Consider the following 19,129-nt stretch of genomic DNA (forward strand, 5'->3'; position numbering starts at 1 on the left):
ACAACCCCAAACATTCATCGATGGGATAGTTTAGATGCAAGCATATTCATGTATTAGAACTACCTGGTCAAAGTCCAGACCTAAACCCAATTTAGAAAACATTATAAGCCTTGAATATTGTTTTTCACAGACATCCTTCTAATAAATCTGAAGGAGCTTTAGCCTTTTTTATTTCTAAAAAATGTACTTTGCATAATTTTTCTTCCACTTTATAGTAATGAGCCACTTTGTGTTGGTCTATCACATTAAACCCTAAGACACTGAAGTTTGTAGTGGTAATGTGATAAAATAGCTTGAGTTTGTGTAGAAAAACCTGCTGAATCATTCAGAGGCAGACTTGGTGTTTCTGTGTGAGGTTCTGAACATTGCTAGAGTTAGAGAATCGGCATAGTTGATTAACTTCACCCATTTAACACAGCACTTAAATTACATCTTCAGCCTAATAATGGGGAGTCTAATTTCTTGTTTACCTTTATTATTCTCAGTAGTGGTACCATCGGTACTCACAAAGAACTCTCATTAGCAGAATTAAGGAGAAAGCCAGCCCCACCTAAATGCTGATTTTCTGATTCAGGGAGATGGACTGCAGGCTGAAGAGGAGGTCTTTGAGACTCATCTTCTTCTAATTCCACACCATATTTCCTTGTAACTCTTAGCTTCTAGTCAAAGCTGACGCTGACTGAAGTGACACACTTAAAGAAATTTTCTTCTTCAGGGTTGACAAACCTTATCAATGACTTACCGTGCCAGTCGCTTTGATGTCATGGAGACGGCTCCAGTCCTCTTCATGGCTATCAACTATCATCTGTCCATCATCATCCTCCACCCTCCATTCAGCATTCAGGTCCAAAACCACTTCTTCCCCCAACGAGTGCATCCCCACTGCAGGGTAAAGATCATCAGGAGATGCTGGGATCTCAACACTGCCGATCTGAGGAAGCATTGGGAGACAGGACATGTTTAGGGACACCTTGTAGGGTTTGTATGACCTGCCGGTAGATTCTGTGAAAAGCAGAACTCTTACTTCTTCACCGTTTTTGGTAAAAAACACTGTTATCTGTCCATCGTCAGAGACAATTGATATTCCACAACCAATTTTGTCCCCTCTGCAGCATTTGGCACCAAACTGCTGTCCAACCGTGCTCCCATTATAGAGCCTGCAGGGAAGAGTGTAGGACAGGTTCATGTATGAATGTGACAGGTCATTACCATGTTAAGGCTTCTCATTATTTAAAAACATCTTAACAATAAAACAAGGAAAAGAGAAGGTATTCAGAAGATAAACCAAGTTGGAGAGAATGAAGAAAAAACATGGACAAAGAGCTGAAAATAACATCCACAGCAACTTACAACATATTTTATACCCATTGAATCTATGTTAAGAAAAACCAAACTTCAGAGCATTTTATTTGGATTTAATGTAAAAGACCAACAAAAACTAATGAAATAATGAAGAGAAAGGTGAAGGGATTTTTCCATCCATTCTTCATGGAAAATGCCCTCAAGCTCAGTCAAATTGGACGGAGAGGATCTGTGAATATCAGGTTTTAAGTCAGATTCTCAGTTGGAGTATATGTTTGTATTTAGGACGGCTGTATATGTATTAAATTTGCAGAACACAATTTCACTGCAGTTCCAGCGGCATGTTTTTTGGGGTATTTCCACCTTTGCACATCTTGAGACTAAAGTGTTGCCCGTTTTCTTTAAAAATAGCTCTGGTCTGTGAACATCAAATTTCACTTGTACCCCAAATCCCCAATTGGATTTAGGTCTAGACTTTGACTGGGCCATTCTAATACATGAATATGCTATGATCAAAACCATTTTCGTTGTAGCTCTGGCTGCATGTTCCCATGGCAACATTCGAGATGTGAAGATGGTGCAATTCCCCTGTCACACCACTAGTGAGTGGTATGTTCTTTGAAACGCAAAAACATGCTTAAAAATGTTTCCTGTTTACAAAATGGGGGAGAGAATGAGCACTTTATTGAAGAACCGTTGCTAGATTCAAAAGAGTCAGCAGCACAAGTAAGTACTCTTCAATCTGCTATTGTTATTGTAAAAAAAAAAAAACAACCTTGGTCTATAACATAAAATCCCAACAAAATACAGAGAAGTTTTGGGCTACCGTGTAACAAAATGTGGAAAAGTAAACAAGGCACTGCACATGAGATGAATAAACCAGAATTATGTCAGACTGACTAATCTGCAGCCTCTCCACAGCATGTGTATACATTATAAACATTAAAAAGATAATCATGACATACTTGCCATCATCAGCATGAAAAGCTACAGAGTGCGGGAGCCAGCCAGGCTGATGTTCCAGATTGTGGGACTGAGGCACCAAACCAACAGCAATCATCCCCCTCACTCCTGTATCATTGACAGTCACCTGGAAACAGAAGAAAAACTCAGTGTTTGCAAGATAAACACATACCAAGAGTTAAAAATGCCCTTCGACTATATGTTTCTGTTCGGTATGTTAGGCTACATACGGGAATATTAGAAAAAGAGACGCAGAGAGCAGCAGGTTTAAATGCTGGGGGAGAAGCCTCTGGTTTTCATAACAAAACTAATTAGATTTTATTTGGAAATGGGTGTGTTCCGTTTATACTTGATTACATTTCCATGTAGCACCCTTCTAAGCATCTCTGAAGTATGGGTCAAAGTGAAAAGCCTTAAACTGATAGCTGGCTTTCGCAACCATTGTCATAACTACATACTGACCACATAACATCATCCTGAGGGAGTCCTATGGGGCACATTAGAAGCACAATACATGGAGATGAGGAAGATGAAGTTGTTTCCCGTGACCTCATTTCACCACTGGTTCCATGGGAGTTACTAGGAATAGGCCTTTGTTTCCCTGTAACATGTAGATAAACCCCAGAATCTGCAATCAGATCTACAATCAGCACACACCTATCATTTAATGTGAACCTTTCTGACTCCTCCAGCACAGCTCCTCAACAGGTGAGTCACAAGAATGGGCTGCCTGGAAGTTTCAGGGGTGAAAACCTCACACGTCAGACTAGGAAGGATGTAATTGTAAGGCAAGTTAGGACATGGCTAACTCAGAAACACTCATTGCCCTCAGATGCTTGTCAAGTACAGTATCTAGATTACAGAGAAACTAAGAAATGCAGAGAAACCACAACGATGACTAAGACAACTGAGTCATGAGCACCCAAAGGTCAAAAATTACTGCTCGTTTATCTTTAGGGCTCTGAGCTGCAACTGTAAATCATGCATTTCTTGCTTTTATTAAGTTCGACATGGTTCAGTTGGGCTTTTCTGGATGTAACAAAGTTTTGATTGGTGCCATCTTTGAAGTCTGGCATTCTTTAGTCCCTCAGTACCAAGCAGGCATAGTTTAGGGTGGTATGATGTGCATATTCAACACCTCAGAAAGTTAAACAACGTGGCTTCACAGGCAAAATAATGCCTTTGACAACAGCTTAAATTACCCAATGAGCTCAGTTATCTGTGCAATAAACCTACTGCATTCATGTTTCGATCATAGAGCATCAAAGAAGGAGAATTGCCTTGTGGTTTCACTTATTTATTTTGAATGTTTTCTCTGCAGCAGGAAATATTGTTCTGCTCAGAGGTTTTCACACACTCACCATGAACATCTCAGTCAGTCAGTCATTTTCTACCGCTTATTCCATAGTGGGTCGCGGGAAGCTGGTGTCTATCTCCAGCAGTCTATGGGCGAGAGGCGGGATACAACCTGGATAGGTTGCCAGTCCATCACAGGGCAACACACAAACAACCAAGCACACACTCATTCATACACCTAAGGGCAATTTAGAGAGACCAATTAACCTAACAGGCATGTCTTTGGACTGTGGGAGGAAGCCGGAGTACCTGGTGAGAACCCACGCATGCACGGGGAGAACATGCAAACTCCATGCAGAAAGACCCCAGATGGGAATTGAACCCAGGACCTTCTTGCTGCAAGGCAACAGTGCTACCAACTGCGCCACCGTGCAGCCCACCATGAACATCTTTATCATGTTTTGGGGGCTTTTAATGTTGCCTTTGAACCGCTCTTTTTCACTGTCAACTGATGATTAAACGCCTATCTTCAAAACAAGAATTAGATGCACAATTTGGAGTTTACTGAGGATTTTATCCCAACGTACACAGGATTGAAATTATACATTATAGTTTACATACATAAAGTTTAAATGTATTAATATTTACAACTAATATTTGGACGATAAAAAAAACAAAAAACGATATTAATCCCAGAAGGGAAGTGAAATATTGCAGTAGATAACAAATATATAGAAAATAACAACTTTCTGTCGCAAGTGAAGAAGCACCAAAGCTTCTTCAAGAAGTACAGCCTGCTCTGTTCTTTCTTGTAGACAGAATCACTGTTGCATCACCAGTCAAGTCTGCTGTCCAAGTAAAAAGTGGCTATTTATTCTCCTCCTCTTCTTCTGCCATGATGGAAATAGTGTTTATTCGTATTCCTGCTAAAATCCACAATCTTTTCCTTTGTCTTGTTTACATTCAGGAAGATGTGACTGATAGTCCTTTAGACGGCTGCGCCCTAGTCTACACACTTTGTGTTGCCATCAATGACCTTTAGGGTTGGTTGGATTTCAAGTTTAGTCCACCAGTTTTTAGTACGCTGTATGGGGTCAGCTTAATGTTGGCACGTTTTACGCAGTAGGTTTGGGATCGTTGTCCTGTTAAAGCACTCAGCTGTGTCCGAGGTTCAAACACTGAGCTGTTGATCTCAGCTGAAGCTGTGGAATTTGGAGGTACGCGCCTTCCTTCATTATTCCACTTTGTGCATTTATAGTAGCAATCTCAATACAGTACCAAAGCATAACGCTGCCACCACCATGCTTGCCTGTTAGAACCATGTTGCTAAATGTGTAAGAACTGTTTTTGATATGAATAAAAGCATTAAGCTTTTGTATATTTATTTGTACAATTATACAAAACGTTATGAACCATGCTCATAATCTGGGTAAGTGGCAAGAAAACCAACAAGTTTAACTGAACTCTTTCATATCTACAAAGAAATGTGGTCAAGTAATCAGCCAGAATTATGACTGTTTAGAAGCGTGCTGATGACTAGACAAAGCATGTTGTTGAGGTGCAGTTTGCAAAGGGAAATTGACCAAATATTAGTGGATTTGTGTATATATATTCATGTCTGAAGGTATAAATTTGACAACATGTGGATAGGAGAAAATTCATAATAAATGTACTTGTCCACTAGGGATGGGAGATAAAATATTTCTTTCGGTGCATCAAGATGTGGACATAGACGATTTTGAATCGCTTTAGAAATGTCAAAACTCAATTATCTTGGGGCGTCCTGTGGCTCAGTGGTAGAGCAGGCACACCATATGCAGAGGATACAGTCCTACACATTGTTGTCCAGGGTTAATTGGGCCATTACTGCATGTCCTTCCCTTCTCTGCCCTTCTTCCTGTCCAGCTACTGGTGAATTAAGGCCACTAATGCCACAAAAATAAAAACTAAATGATCTTAATTAATTAATAATCTAATTCTGAGATTCACAAAGGTGCACCACCTAGACAGTTAATTGTGAAGCCTAAACCCCTAAACTAACAAAAAAATGAACCATACTTATGGGCAGACTGGGTATATTTCATAAAACATGGGTTAAATAACAAGGCTAAACTCCCCCATTCCACATTCACACAATCACCACACTCACATTTAAAAACAAATAATGATTTCAAGGAGGTATGGGGGGTAAACGAAGTGAATTATTTCTAACTTTTATTTGGAAAGAATAACAGAACCTGGGATACTTTCTCATATACTGCTTGTTTAAATAAGAAGAATTAATTAACAGCTAATGAAGACTGAATCCTTCATGGTCATTAGAATGGATCGGTCTTCAGCAGGTACTGAATCGTACTGATCTAAATCTAGGCTCAAATGCACAAAAAGCACACCACAGATTTCACTTCATCACAAGTCATCATTTAATAAAACAAAAACATGGTTGTTAGAGAAAAACTAAGCACACTCTTGCTGTGGAAGAATAGGACTTTTAGAACAATTTCCTTTGGATAGATGAGAGCAGAGTAGAGATGTCTGATGAAAATCAAACAAGGCATATCAACAAGAACACCTCACACCATCTCTGAGGCACGATGGAGGACGGATGATAGCTAAGGTTTGTTTTGAGAAAACCAAACAGTATATCAACACAAACATCTCATATCAATTGTCAAGCATGGTGGTAGAGGAATGATGATGTGTACTTGTTTTGAGAAAGCATACCAGCATAAACACATCATCTCAACTGTCAAGCACCATGCTGTAGGGGTGATGATTTAGGCTCATTTTGCAGCCATGGGACCAGGGCATCCTTTGGAGTCTGAGTTCACCATGAACTTTTCCATACAGCAAACTATTCTAGAGTCAAACAGGAGCCCAGCTGTACAACAGCTGAGCACGGCTGCAGTTCGATCATGCAAGAGGACAATGAACCCAAACACAGAAGCAAATCTACAACAGGATGGCTGAAAAGAAGAAAATCAATCTGCTGCAGTGACCTAATAAAAGTAGAGATCTCATCCTGACTACAATGCTGTGGCAAATACATAGACAACTATCTGCAAACCTCTATGAAGTGGAGATTCATCTCTATGGAGGAATTCCTCCACGGAGATGTGAGGGACTGATAAAGTCATACAGACAACAACTACTTCAAGTTATTGCTGCTAAAGGTGTTTGTTTGATAAATAATGGCAGTGTGGCATCAGTTGTATTTCTTTGTACACCTGAGGTACGTTGTACATAATAACAGAACCTGGTAAAACCAGAGTGACTTTTATTATAACCTAAGATGTAAAACTCTAAAGCTGAAAGATGGTGAGCCTTTCTTTCCTTGTGACTGTGTATCACATGGTGAGTAACGCTAAAACTGCGATTTTCATAATAATGGAAATGTGCATCCTGTTGCACAACAAGTACTGGAGAACAGCCATAGAATAAGAAGCAACACTCAGTTCTTACTTCAAAATAGCGCCTCTTTTTTGACAGTGGTCTCGCTGCCACAAAACAGCCAACCTCATCTGAATCCCCATGATACCTAAAGATCCAACAGGAAAAAGACACGGTTGTTACTTCAGCTGAAATCATGCAGTTTTCTCACTTTCAGCTTCTAAAATGAGCATTTGCTTATCATTGTTACCTGAGTATGTCACCTTCTCTGAACATGTTCCTCCACCGATCCCGGTACCGCACTGCTCGCACCTCACGAATTTCTCGAATCCGTCTCCTCCAGTTCAGAAAGCGATAATGAAGGTTTATGTCGTCCATGTCTGAAAATCATCCCCAGCCTAAGACACAGAAACCAGACACAGGACACGATCGTGATTTAAAACATTAAGGTTCAGAAAAGACACAAAGATACAGATGATAGAAGAGTCAATAAAAAAACAAAACAAGAAAAAAAAATCTATTTTTCACACATGAGCAGAGGGGGTTTGGTAGAACTTCAAATAATCTTATGTGAATCATTATTTAGTAAAACTTAAAGAGAAACAGTTTTAAGCTGAACTTTAAACAAATGCTGTAACTGAGATGTATCACTCCTCCTCCTTAAAAGTCAGCTAATAATGTTGAGCACAACATTATCACCACTGTTGCCTGACAACAACAAGGTTATGGATTTGATCCTTCAGCCAAACCCTTCCCTTTGAGGAGTTTTGAGTTTTTCCATTCACATTTAATCCCATTTTCCAGAGACAAGTCCAGGCCTGGACATAGACTGCCAATGGGCATAAACATGAGACCAAAACTGTTTTAACCCTGAGACGGTCACGTTTTTTCCTCAGGCATCCTGAGCAGGACATCTATGATTTAAATATGTACTGTTTCATAATTTCCAAAGTTTCCCAAGCAAACCCAGGACAAGAAACAACAACAATTTATGAACATTTTATATGATCTTAGAATAAAATATTCAAGTAAATGCAATCTATATGCAGTTAACTGTTTTATTAGGGTTTCTTTATTCGGGTATTTGTGAAATTGAAGGAAACAATATGTGGTTTTTAATGCCTTTGTAAAAGTTGTCTCAATAGAAAACCTGTGTGTTTTCTGAGAATAAATGTAGCTGTTCTGTGACGGCCCCAGAGATTGTCAGAGAACATAAGTGAACAGACAGCATTATAAAGACCACAAAAAACTCCACACAGGTGAGATGGCACCAAAATATGCTATGTGTGTGGAAAAACCATTACTGTACATCACTCTGGACTCACAATCACCCCACAAAACATGGAAGTGGCAGCATCATGCCGTGGGAAGGCTTTTCTTAAGGGAGGATAGGAGACCTGCTCAGAGTTGATGGGAAGGTGGATGGAGCTAAAGACAAGGCAAGGCTAGAAGAAACATATTAGAGGCTGCAAAAGACTTGGAACAAGTACGGGGTTTCATGTTGCAGAAGGACGAACCTAAACATAAAGCCAGAGCAAGGATAAAATTGTTTAAATTTACACATTTAGTTGTTAGCGTGGTCCAGTCAAAGTGTAAACCTATATCCAATAGATTATACACATTACCTGTGGCCAAACTTAATTGATTTTCACAGCACAGCACATGAGATGTGAATATGTTGGTATGGCACTACACTGATCCCTTTGACAGGAAATCCATTGTTTATTAATATATACAACTCTTTTGGAAAGGTTGCCAACACATATAATATCACCAAGTACCGCTGTGAAATTACTTTTTCCAAAACTATTACATTATTGATGTTGTAGTTGCTATTGTATCTTTTTAGTAAATTTAACAATTTATTTGTTTTGTCTGTCAAGCACCAAATGAATCATCAATATCAGCCTGCCAGCTACGTCACCCTCGTTTACCTAAAATTGAACTCATATAACAGGAACAATAACTTAAAACAATGGGTCATTTATGGCTAAACTGACGACTAAGATAAGCGACTTAATAACAGGAATGTGTTCGGAAAAAGTAAATAAACATCTAAACTGCTCAATTTTTTGATGATGGCGTTTGAACACGTCCTAAACCACTAAATTCCGAGCCGCCACTAAACGCAGCCTCGTAAAGTACACGCAAGACTGTTGGCCGGCTAGCTGTTTCCAGCGTTACATTACCGCGCCGTGCGGCTAATTATGAGGCGAAAACAGCAGTTTGTCCCACGTAACGCCGGCCCTAATGAAAGACTTTTAGTCTTACGCTGGTTCCTTACTGTTTTATGACTCGCAAAGCGTGGTCCTTCGGGTTTTTCTTCCTAATTTCAGGAGGTGAAGTCTGACACTTTATGTCCAACCTGTTCTCTCCCGGAAGTCCCGCCTACTCCACCAATTAAATGTGAGGGATTTTTAACCCACGCACTGCCACAACTGTGACTGTAATGTATTTAATTCATTTCTTAAATGTATATATTTTTTATTTAATTCCATGTAGTATTTTCGTTATTTCATTTTGTTTATTTCATTGTGTTTTATTGTTTGCTTTTTTATTTTAATTTATTTTTTGGTTTACTTATATTTTTTCTATTTATTTTATTGTTAACTTTTACTTTGTTGTATTTTATGAGTTGAGAACTAGTCTGCTTCTATTTTTGGGTTTAGATAAACTGTATTCACATTTTCATAGTCAGTGTTGTCACAAATTAGATATGAGCGAATACTGCTATAGTTCTGTGACTCAAGAGTGTGAAATTTACTGATTGGGATTTTTTTTTTGCTTAGCTGTCTTACTCACTGAGCTTTCAGACACACCTTTATAAGTCATTTCCTCAGAAACTACAACCAATTTTAAAATGCTGTGAAATTATTCTGTAAAGCCTGGTAGTTTGGATACTGCTGTTATTAAGGAAAAACACCACAAACTGTAGTGAAATGTGTCAGAATGACAAATTTATTCAACTCTCTTAAGAGCAATACCTCTATTCCTCTATTATATAAGAAAAATCACACGATGCCAATTAACTTCTTAATGTCTAACATTTTCTTGGCAGTTTTTACAAGATTATTGTATGTAGTGACAATAATATGATAGATCCTTTTAAAATAAAACTTGTAACCTGGTTGACAGATGTGAAAGTTTATTGCCACTAAAACATCAAAAGCCATTTATTCTCCAACTGTGATACAAGTACCACTGGTACCTGGGTTACAATTAGTGTTACTCAGAGGAAATTTTTATTTTAAACCATTGAACAGAAAAATATAAAACAAATGACCTGTAATATCTGGCGACCTGTCCAGGGTGTACCCCGCCTCTTGCCCATAGACTGCTGGAGATAGGCACCAGCTTCCTCGCAACCCCCTAGGGAATAAGCGGTAGAAAATGACTGACTGACTGACTGACCTGTAATATGGAACTGTGAAGCCCAAAAAGTCCAAAGCATGACGAGTTCAAGCACATCATCTTTGCTTCAAATAGATACTAACCAAAAGGAAAGTGTAGTTAAAAATATTTTGAAAAACTCCCATTAGAAACTAAATCGGATGACAGCTGAGTTAGTGTTGATGTACACTTTTGCGCCTTTCATTGACCTCTAAGGTCAGTTAAGGTGTCCTGTCTGGCAGAGTAGCACCCGGAATTGTTGTCTGAGTGCCAAGAAGAAGCCCAACAGATTTACTTTCACAAGTGGAGCATTACGGCTAACACTATAATGCTCCGCTTGATATATATAACAAACACTTAATTAGAAACTGCTTTGGGATCATTTCAGTTACAATGGACCCGGAGACGGAAACGAAAAGCAAAAAAAAGCAAAAAAAGAAAGAGAAATTGGCCAAAAGGAAGACCTGCAGACCTGCCCCCATAGACCCCAGACAGATGAGGAAATCCAAGCCACAGACCACAGACATCCAAAGGTCCCCCAGAACATGGGAACCCCGGGAGGACCGCTGCCAGGACTACCGCAACCCCCCCCCCCCCCCCCAAGAGAAGAGCAGGGAAGATTCCCTGGAGAACCACCCAACAGCCACAGTGCAGAAGGCCCAGGGGGAGCTGCAGCGACTAGCCCACATGCCCCGCCAGCAGCCGTCTATGCCAGAGCAGATCCAGCCATGGACCCAGAGACCTGAGACCCCGGGGCACATCAACCCCCAAGCAGAGGCCCGACTAAGCCAGGGGGCCCAGGGCCAGGCAAGCAGCCACTGGGAGTGAGCCGGCAGACCCCAAAACACCCAGCCCCGGACTCCAAGAACCAACAATGGACAGAGACACCAGCCACTGGCGGGAGTGTGGCAGGGACAAAAAAGGCCCCACAAAACCCAGCCTAAAACAATAACAGAGGCACACCGTCACAATCACACATTCCCACCCTCATGCGTACACATAAATAGTATAAATACTCACACCCACACACACCCAAAATAAAGACACACAACAATGGATGAAGGACTCTCACGCACACTCCTAAAACATACTCTGTATTCCAGATCCAGGAGTATAGAGCACACCACAATGGCAAGGCAGGGGCCCCGCGCCTTGTGTATTTTCATCAGAAAACTTTGTTTTGTCTTGTTTATTTTGGTCCGGATTACTATTGATAAAACCAAAAGATCTTCGTTTGGTAGTTATTATTTATTAGAGTCATAGAACCACATTACTTATAAACAAACTATAAGTAGATTATAGAAAATTACCTTAAGTCACTGGTGATCACAACAGAAAGGAAACAAACCACAGGCAGGAATGAAATAACGCATGGTCAGTATAGAACAACTTGCAGCAGAGAAGCACTATTTCGAATTCGTAAAAGTCTGGTATGTAGCGTCAGAACCCCAGGATATTCCAATACTGGAGGGGTGAAATGACCAGCACCATAAATTAACTATTAAAAGTAATACAAGCATGGCTGTTTTTTATTTACTGAAACACTAAAAGAATAAATTCACAAAGAGGTTTCCTCTGTATTTATGTTTGAAAGATTTAATGTGACAAAAACTACAAGAAGTGTAAATAATTTGTTTATTAACACAGCTATAGCAATGTTTTACACACTTGGCAGCCACAGTGGATTTTTGAGGTTAGGGTTGGCGAGTAACTTTTATATTTCCATCTTTAAATTCGGACTACACGGTATCTTTTTGTTTGTTTGTCTAAATTCAAACTTTTAAGTAAAAATGTAACACATAATTAAACTACATTCTTCAGCCAATCATAGAGGTGCAATGAATACAAAACAAGTTTTCTTCCATTTTGTTTCTATGCCGTAACACAACAAGCTAATAAGGTCCAAGTTATTTTCTACTACTAGAAACGGCAATCTAAAACATGCTAAACATTCATTCCTTTACTGGATAGACTGGATTCTGGCTCTCTAGGCCGGTCTATCACATTCAAGAATTGTCTCCGTAAATAAATGACTCGCAGATGGGGAAAAGTCAGAGCAATGGAGCAGTAAACACTGCGATTACCTGTGATTTATGTCAGTGTTGAAAACAATCCATGATGACGGACGACAAACTGGTTGAAGGTGTGTGAGTCTTTGTGCGTGCGTGTGTCATGTCAAACTAGGGGTGTGCTCAACTGTGTGGAAATAAGAGGGAAAGCTAACATTCTCCATCATGTACCCTCCCATATACCTTTCCTCACTGCTTGAGGCTCCTTAAAAGGTGCTGCCAGTAGTGTCTGTCTGTCTTATCATCAGTGTCTTGCCAGGAGGAAATATATCCACCTATTATAGACAGAAAGACTGCAGTCTGAGGAGTTACACGATTCTGAGGACAGAAAATCTTCACAGAAAACATATTAACCTCTATTAGGAATTTGGATGAAATTACTTATGGAAATCCTTCCAATCAAGATGTTCCTGCACGTAAACATATTGATGCTGCTTGTCCAGAAGGTTGCTTTGTCAAGCATCCCAACCAGACCATCAGGAGGATGTCCCACCTGCACAGGAGAGTCTGTTGATTTGCATGTGGCCTCTTTGTCTTCTGGTGAGCCATGCGGTATCTACACTCTGAGCTGTGCCCCGGGTCTGCGCTGTGAACCTCTAAAGGATGAGCTGAGGCCCCTGCATGCCCTACTGGAGGGCAGAGGAGTCTGCAGCAATGTCAGCAGCACTACACCGGCTACACATGTCTACACAGTAGGTAAGGTATATGGAATTGTACTAGCTGTGACTTTCCCTGCTCATCAGACAAATGGGCAGCTGAAATGGAAAGCCAAAGTAATTGCACTGGTAGACTAGTTATCTGCAGCTCTCCTAAATGTCAGTCCCCAAGCATGTTTTGGGTTTGGGTTATGTATTTTGGATGTTAAATTGTGTTTTATTAGAGTGTTAAACTTTGGACACATCATCTGTAGTAAACCGTGAGATCCTAAGGTTTTCAGTAAGGCTTACTGCAGGGCTGACTGAATGAATGGGTAACTATGGATTCTTGACAAATGACTTGTTTACTTTGGATGTGGTTGGATAACGTAAAGGTGGAAAGCATTTTAAGCAGGATTAAAAGTTTAGCATGAAACAGTAAGAAAATAATTTAATAGTTACTTTTCATCAATTTCCCAAAGATGTGGAATGCACCTACAGAACTGTTTGTTGTCCGCTAAAAGTTAAATGTTGAGTAAAAGGATACACAGTAGCTACTTGAAAATTTCCTCCAAAATATTCTTGCAACTTTCTCACATTTCACAAGTTTTACATAAGAATAACTAAACAATGTCTGTTGTTTTTCCCACTATCTGATCTTAGAACTGGCGCCAACTGAGGATCCCAATGAGGTAAACGTGATCTAAATCTGTTTCAGCAGGCTGTATGCTGTAAATCCTACACTGTAAACATAGTATTCTGCATGGATCTGGTTCTTCCTGCAGGCTCCCTGCCGCAAACTGCTAATGAAAGTCATCAAAAGTCTTGATGCCCATTTATTTAAGTCCAATCATGATGTCTACATGCCCAACTGTGACAAAAGTGGTTTCTACAAAAAGAAGCAGGTGGGTTTCTAAATAAAACAAAATCATGAAGGAAAACAATCAACAACATCAAGTTTCATTCCACATATTTAGACTAATCATATATTGGTTGTCTCAGAGCTGCTAAACTTGTGTCATTTTTGGTTGACTGTTATATTTTATATCCAGGCATTAATGTTATGGATAAAAATAAAATATGTGGCCAGCTGGATGTATTCTCACTGTCCTTCATGGCCAAGCTTGATACAGATATAAGTGACTGAGATACTCACATAGAGCAGTGAGAACATTGTGATGGTGAAGTGAGAAAACTAAGAAAAATGTAGGTTAATTGTAATAGATAATAAAATTACAGTGTTGTGTTTTCCTAATCCTCCTGTGTCCCTGGAGATTTTTATTTTTTGCATAACTTTGCCTGCATTGATGCTAATGGCATATCATTCAGCCTGGTTGCGTATTTTGCAGAGGAGTTACATTTTTTATAATTTTCCTTTTCTTCCAGTCTTTCATACGTCTTTTAAACTAAATACAACAATCATTTCAAATACAATTCAATTGCAAATAAATCTTCAATATAAAAATAATTCTTTTTTTCCCCTGCTGTTTAAATCCTTTATATAGTTTCCAGTTTTATTATTTCTTACTAAGATATTTTTTCATATTGTAAATCAACCAATTTGACTAAATGGGATGTAAGAAAAATGTTTTTTTTTGTGTGTTTTTGTTTTAAAAAAATACCTTTAATTACCAAAAAAGGCATTTTTGGGGTTTTAATATGTGGATAATTTAGGAACACACGTTAATAATGGCATTCTTAAGAAAATATGCAGAAAATAAATTAATACATAATTTTTTAAGGCAATGTTTTAAATAAATCAAATGCTGTGTGCCAGGGACCCACTTGGAGAAATCTATTTACAAAGAAGTTCGAACAAAAAAATACCAGTTGATTAAAATGTTGCTGCCATTTACTGACACTTCAAGTATTGAATAAAAATAAGTTTGAACTGTAATTAATAATTTAATTAACAAATTAAAGCTGCAAGCCGCATTGAAGGCTCTCGCAGCTCAATGCAACTCGGCCTGTGCAGCGACCGTGGGAGCCTGGCATCGCGACCCACACGCCACCGACGTGGCCGTCGCTCGATTCCACACGTCGCCACTACCTGACACTGAACGAACTTTCATACGATCTTCGGTCATGCTGAGTTCTGCTATGGCGAGAATTTTTCAAAATTTGGCCGAGTCTGACCTTCCTGTTGGAAGCTGCACTCACTTGTTTATCAGTGGGTGGGGCTACAATGATGTCATCAGTTGACTGTGGCAACATGTTCAGCATTGATCCCTGATGATGTATACTACATTTGAAGTGGATCCGATGATGTATGAGGGAGATAGAGACCTTTAAATGTCCTAGGGGGCGCTGTTGATCCAAATTCAAATGTAATCAAATAGAGCTTTATGGGGGTTGATAACAATCAACCATATTCACTCTGGAGTAAATCGGATTTCCCTAATGGAAGTTACACTCACTTGTTTATTAGTGGGCGGGCTAAAATGATGTCATCAGTTGACTGTGGCAACATGTTCAGCATTGATCAGTGATGATGTACACTACATTTGAAGCGGATCCGATGATGTATGAGGGAAATAGAGCACTTAAAATGTCCTAACCATCAACTATCAACCATATTTATTTTGGAGTGAATCAGACCATGCATGTGTAATTTAGAGCCAAACGTATGGCCGTGGCGTGACATCAGAATTTGCCACGCCACCACAGCCACACCCTCCAGCCAAACCAGTCAGGAGACTGTCTTAGACCATCATGTTATCTTGGGACAGTTTTACATTGATTAGGTGAAGGACACCAAATATGGACGATCAAAAGGAAACCATGACACTTCCTGTTCTCAGAGGGCGGGGCATTGAAAATATGTCAAGATTTGATCAGTGAATATTGTTCAGGGCCAGAGGCAGATCAATCTCAGAAGGTTTCAGATCTCTGCGAGTTTCCTTGTAGGAGCTATATCAATTTCATGTTTTATGGCAAGAAGTCATATTTTGAGGCTTGGCCACATACTTTCATGTATCAAAAAGCTTTTGATAACTTTCTATCCCCAGTGCTTTAAGAGTATTATGAGTGATTTTCAGGCCTCTAAGTCAAAAGTTGTAGGAGGAGTTCGCTCAGATATGTGGGCTAGAATCGGCAAAACCGGGGTCAAAATGGCAATTTCAATTCAAAATGGCCAACTTCCTGTTGGGTTTGGACCAACGCTCCAAGAGACTTTTTTGTAGGTACTGACAAGTTACATATGTGTACCAAATTTCACAATCCTCGATCAAAGCATGGCTTGGGCTGAGTTTTTAAAATTTTCTAGGGGGCGCTGTGGACGAATTAGGCCATGCTCACCAAATATGTCATCAGATCTCTGTTGGGGACTGGACTAGGATCAATCACATTGAATTTGGTGCAGATCAGATGATGTATGTGGAAATTAAAGCCAAACGTATGGCCATGGCGTGACGTTCAACTTCGCTGCGCCACCACGAAAAGTCACTGTGCTTCAAACAAAGTTAGACCCACTAGTTATCTGTCTTCTGACACAGTTTAAAGAGGATTGAGTGTAGAGAGCCAGATAGCGACCTTTCCCAGTAAAAAAAGGGACTTCCTGTTCTCAGGGGGCGGGGCTTAGATGATGTCAGCCTTTGACCCCATAGGATCGTCGGGAACCCAAAGGTCCTCCTTCATGCCAACTTTGTTGTGATTTGGTATTTCTTTGGGAAAGTTATTGCATGGCCGAAAACTCACAATTTTGATAACTTTTAATCCCCCATGCCTTATCTGCCGTTTGACCAAATATGAAGCCGATTGCTCAAAATCCCTAGGAGGAGTTGGTTAAAGTTCGAGGTGAGTAAAAGTGGCCAAAAATTAGCCTTTGATCCAAAATGGCCGATTTCCTGTGCGTTTTAAGGCATACCCCCAAGGGACTTTTTTTTTTGTGTTTTGAGGAGATCTAGCAGTGTCCCAAATTTCAGATCTCTATGACTTACGGTTCAACCTATCTCAAGTTTGGGGGCGTGGCTAAGAGGTTTGGTCACGCCCACTGACGACGACATTAAAGAACAAAAATTTCAGGTGGGGGACAATTTTGGGTAAAATCATACGCGTTTTGGTGCATGGCAAAGTCCCCAAATTGCCCCGCAAAGAGGCACCGGAATAATAATAAGAAACTTTACGATTACAATAGGCCCTTGCAGGCTTCCTAGGCTTCCTGCTCGGGCCTAAAAATGGAAGAACTATGTATATAAACTCCCACTCTACAGCTACATCACGTGGCGCTGCATTATACACATCTTAAAAAATGTCAAAGAGTGCCGATGAAGATAATTTAACCCTGTTTCCTAAATGTTTTGCATCTGAAACAATTATTTCTGAGACCTCAACCTCTTTAGCGTTTGTGCTTTCCTCTCAAACCTCCTCTACCGAGTGAAAAAATTCTGCTCAGTATATTTCACACATTCTCTGTCAAAATGGAAAATGCTGTTTTAGTATGTCGCAGGTTTTTATGATACACACAGAATTAATCTTTTTAGTTATGATCATTGCATTAACTCAAAAGCCGGATGTATCAGATGTGATACAAAAAAGACAAAAACAGACTTTAAATGGTTAAAGAAGTCCGATAAAAACTAGATACTTTCAATTTAAAAACTAATTTTTGCTCGCTTGCTCTGTGTGCAGTGCTGGTCATCTAGGGGTAAGCAGCGTGGAAAGTGTTGGTGTGTGGATGAGAACGGCGTCCCCGTCCCACCGAAGACTAAACGAAAGCGCAACGTGATCTGCTGAGGAGCACGATAGATTACACACATGAAGGAGCATCGAACTTAATAAACTGAACACACTGTTTCGTATGATACATTTCCATCAGATGGAAACAGATCTTCATCCCTGAGGAGCCGTTTTACAGGGAGGTCAAACTTTGTCTACTTACGCCCTCTGCTGAACACACTCAGACTGTGCTGATTGGATTCTTTCACTTTCGCCTGGATTGCATATTGTTATTTAGAGTATGCATTCAGTCAATATCTGACTGCAATTAAATAAAATCAGAAGTTAGACTTTTTTATATCATTCACCCAAAAACTAATACTTTTTTTCTATTCTACTCAAACTTTAAAAATGAAGTTATTGGATGTTCTTAAAGAATTCAAAGCACAACCCATTAATGATACATTACAAACTCTTTTACAAATATAATTATGTTGGTTTAGGCGCTTTATGTCTTTGGGTTGTATCATATTTACATATTTTCATATTTTGCTCCTTACTTTCCTTTGAAACTACTCTAACTTTATCATAGTACCTGCTGCATACAAAACTTGTAACCATATTTATGTTACTGTATATAGGTCTATTTATGTTTATATTGATCATTATAGTAGTGTTAGATATAAAAGTGAACACTAGAACTCCTTTGAGGGAACCTAGGAACCTGAACTGTTTTTATTTATAACATTTCATGACTTTTAATATTGGTGAAGACTGATAATTTAAGGCAGTCTTACAATAATGTCCTTGATGAACTGCTTTTTGTGTATTTGATTCTTATGAATTAAAATATAGTAAAAAAAATATTATTTTCTCATTTCTTTTTTATATAAACAATGTCAAGAAATTCATGATCAAGAAGTCACATACCTGTAATCTGTATGATTTGTCTAAAAATTTGTAAAGTAGCTTTAAACTTGTTGTATTTCCTGTAACATTTCTGCAAAAACTAAAAATGTTATTTCTTTATAGATGGTATTCAAATCATTTGTGACAGAATGTATTGTACTTTAACATGTGGGAATGTGTTTTATCTATCTTTTCTAGGAAGATAACAGTTACTGATAACCTCTGAGGCCGCAAGATAATTTGAATGAACACATACTTAGAGAGCAGATGAAGTGAAATAAAGTGCAAAATATCTTCAGAGGATAATACCAATTTTAAAACATCAATGCGTAAAAGCTGGTTTTGGAATACACAATGTGTAAAGCAAACAAAAATCAACAATTAACTAGATGTCCCCTGCATACATATAATTTTATGACTTTATGTTTCAAGGCAGTAAATTTTATATGGGTTAAGCTGATAACAATAAGGATGAAGCCAATTTATCCCGGTTTTAAATATTATAATGGTTTTGTTAAA

At 39.1% G+C, this 19,129-nt stretch overlaps 2 protein-coding genes across 3 annotated transcripts in view; one reads left to right on the forward strand and one right to left on the reverse strand.

Moving 5' to 3' along the window:
* Positions 1-19,129, reverse strand: part of LOC124856883 (SPRY domain-containing protein 3-like) — a 35,545-nt gene that overhangs the window by 15,480 nt on the left and 936 nt on the right. Inside the window, exons 1-6 of one of the 2 annotated variants that reach the window (XM_047347824.1) lie at positions 9,236-9,462; positions 7,202-7,349; positions 7,024-7,099; positions 2,268-2,392; positions 1,025-1,157; positions 743-931 (exon numbers count right to left, since the gene is read on the reverse strand). In XM_047347824.1, coding sequence (XP_047203780.1) covers positions 743-931; positions 1,025-1,157; positions 2,268-2,392; positions 7,024-7,099; positions 7,202-7,329 — 651 coding nt within the window. In that variant the 5' untranslated portion in view covers positions 7,330-7,349; positions 9,236-9,462. Of the gene's footprint in view, positions 1-742; positions 932-1,024; positions 1,158-2,267; positions 2,393-7,023; positions 7,100-7,201; positions 7,350-9,235; positions 9,463-19,129 lie in introns of those variants that run through there. The other variant, XM_047347825.1, reaches the window with a different exon arrangement.
* Positions 12,522-18,695, forward strand: LOC124856885 (insulin-like growth factor-binding protein 5). Its single transcript, XM_047347828.1, has 4 exons — positions 12,522-13,106; positions 13,709-13,737; positions 13,831-13,950; positions 17,675-18,695. The coding sequence occupies exons 1-4, from the start codon at positions 12,782-12,784 to the stop codon at positions 17,777-17,779; spliced, it is 579 nt and encodes a 192-aa protein (XP_047203784.1). The 5' UTR covers positions 12,522-12,781; the 3' UTR covers positions 17,780-18,695.

This window comes from Girardinichthys multiradiatus, chromosome 20 (genome assembly GCF_021462225.1).
Source record: "Girardinichthys multiradiatus isolate DD_20200921_A chromosome 20, DD_fGirMul_XY1, whole genome shotgun sequence".
NCBI classification, from domain to species: domain Eukaryota; kingdom Metazoa; phylum Chordata; class Actinopteri; order Cyprinodontiformes; family Goodeidae; genus Girardinichthys; species Girardinichthys multiradiatus.

Coding starts and splice junctions, on each gene's coding strand:
- LOC124856885 (XM_047347828.1), top strand. CDS start 12,782: ATGAAATTACTTATGGAAATCCTTCCAATCAAGATGTTCCTGCACGTA. Junction 13,107..13,708: donor TACACATGTCTACACAGTAG/GTAAGGTATATG, acceptor ATCTGATCTTAG/AACTGGCGCCAACTGAGGAT. Junction 13,951..17,674: donor GTTTCTACAAAAAGAAGCAG/GTGGGTTTCTAA, acceptor CTCTGTGTGCAG/TGCTGGTCATCTAGGGGTAA.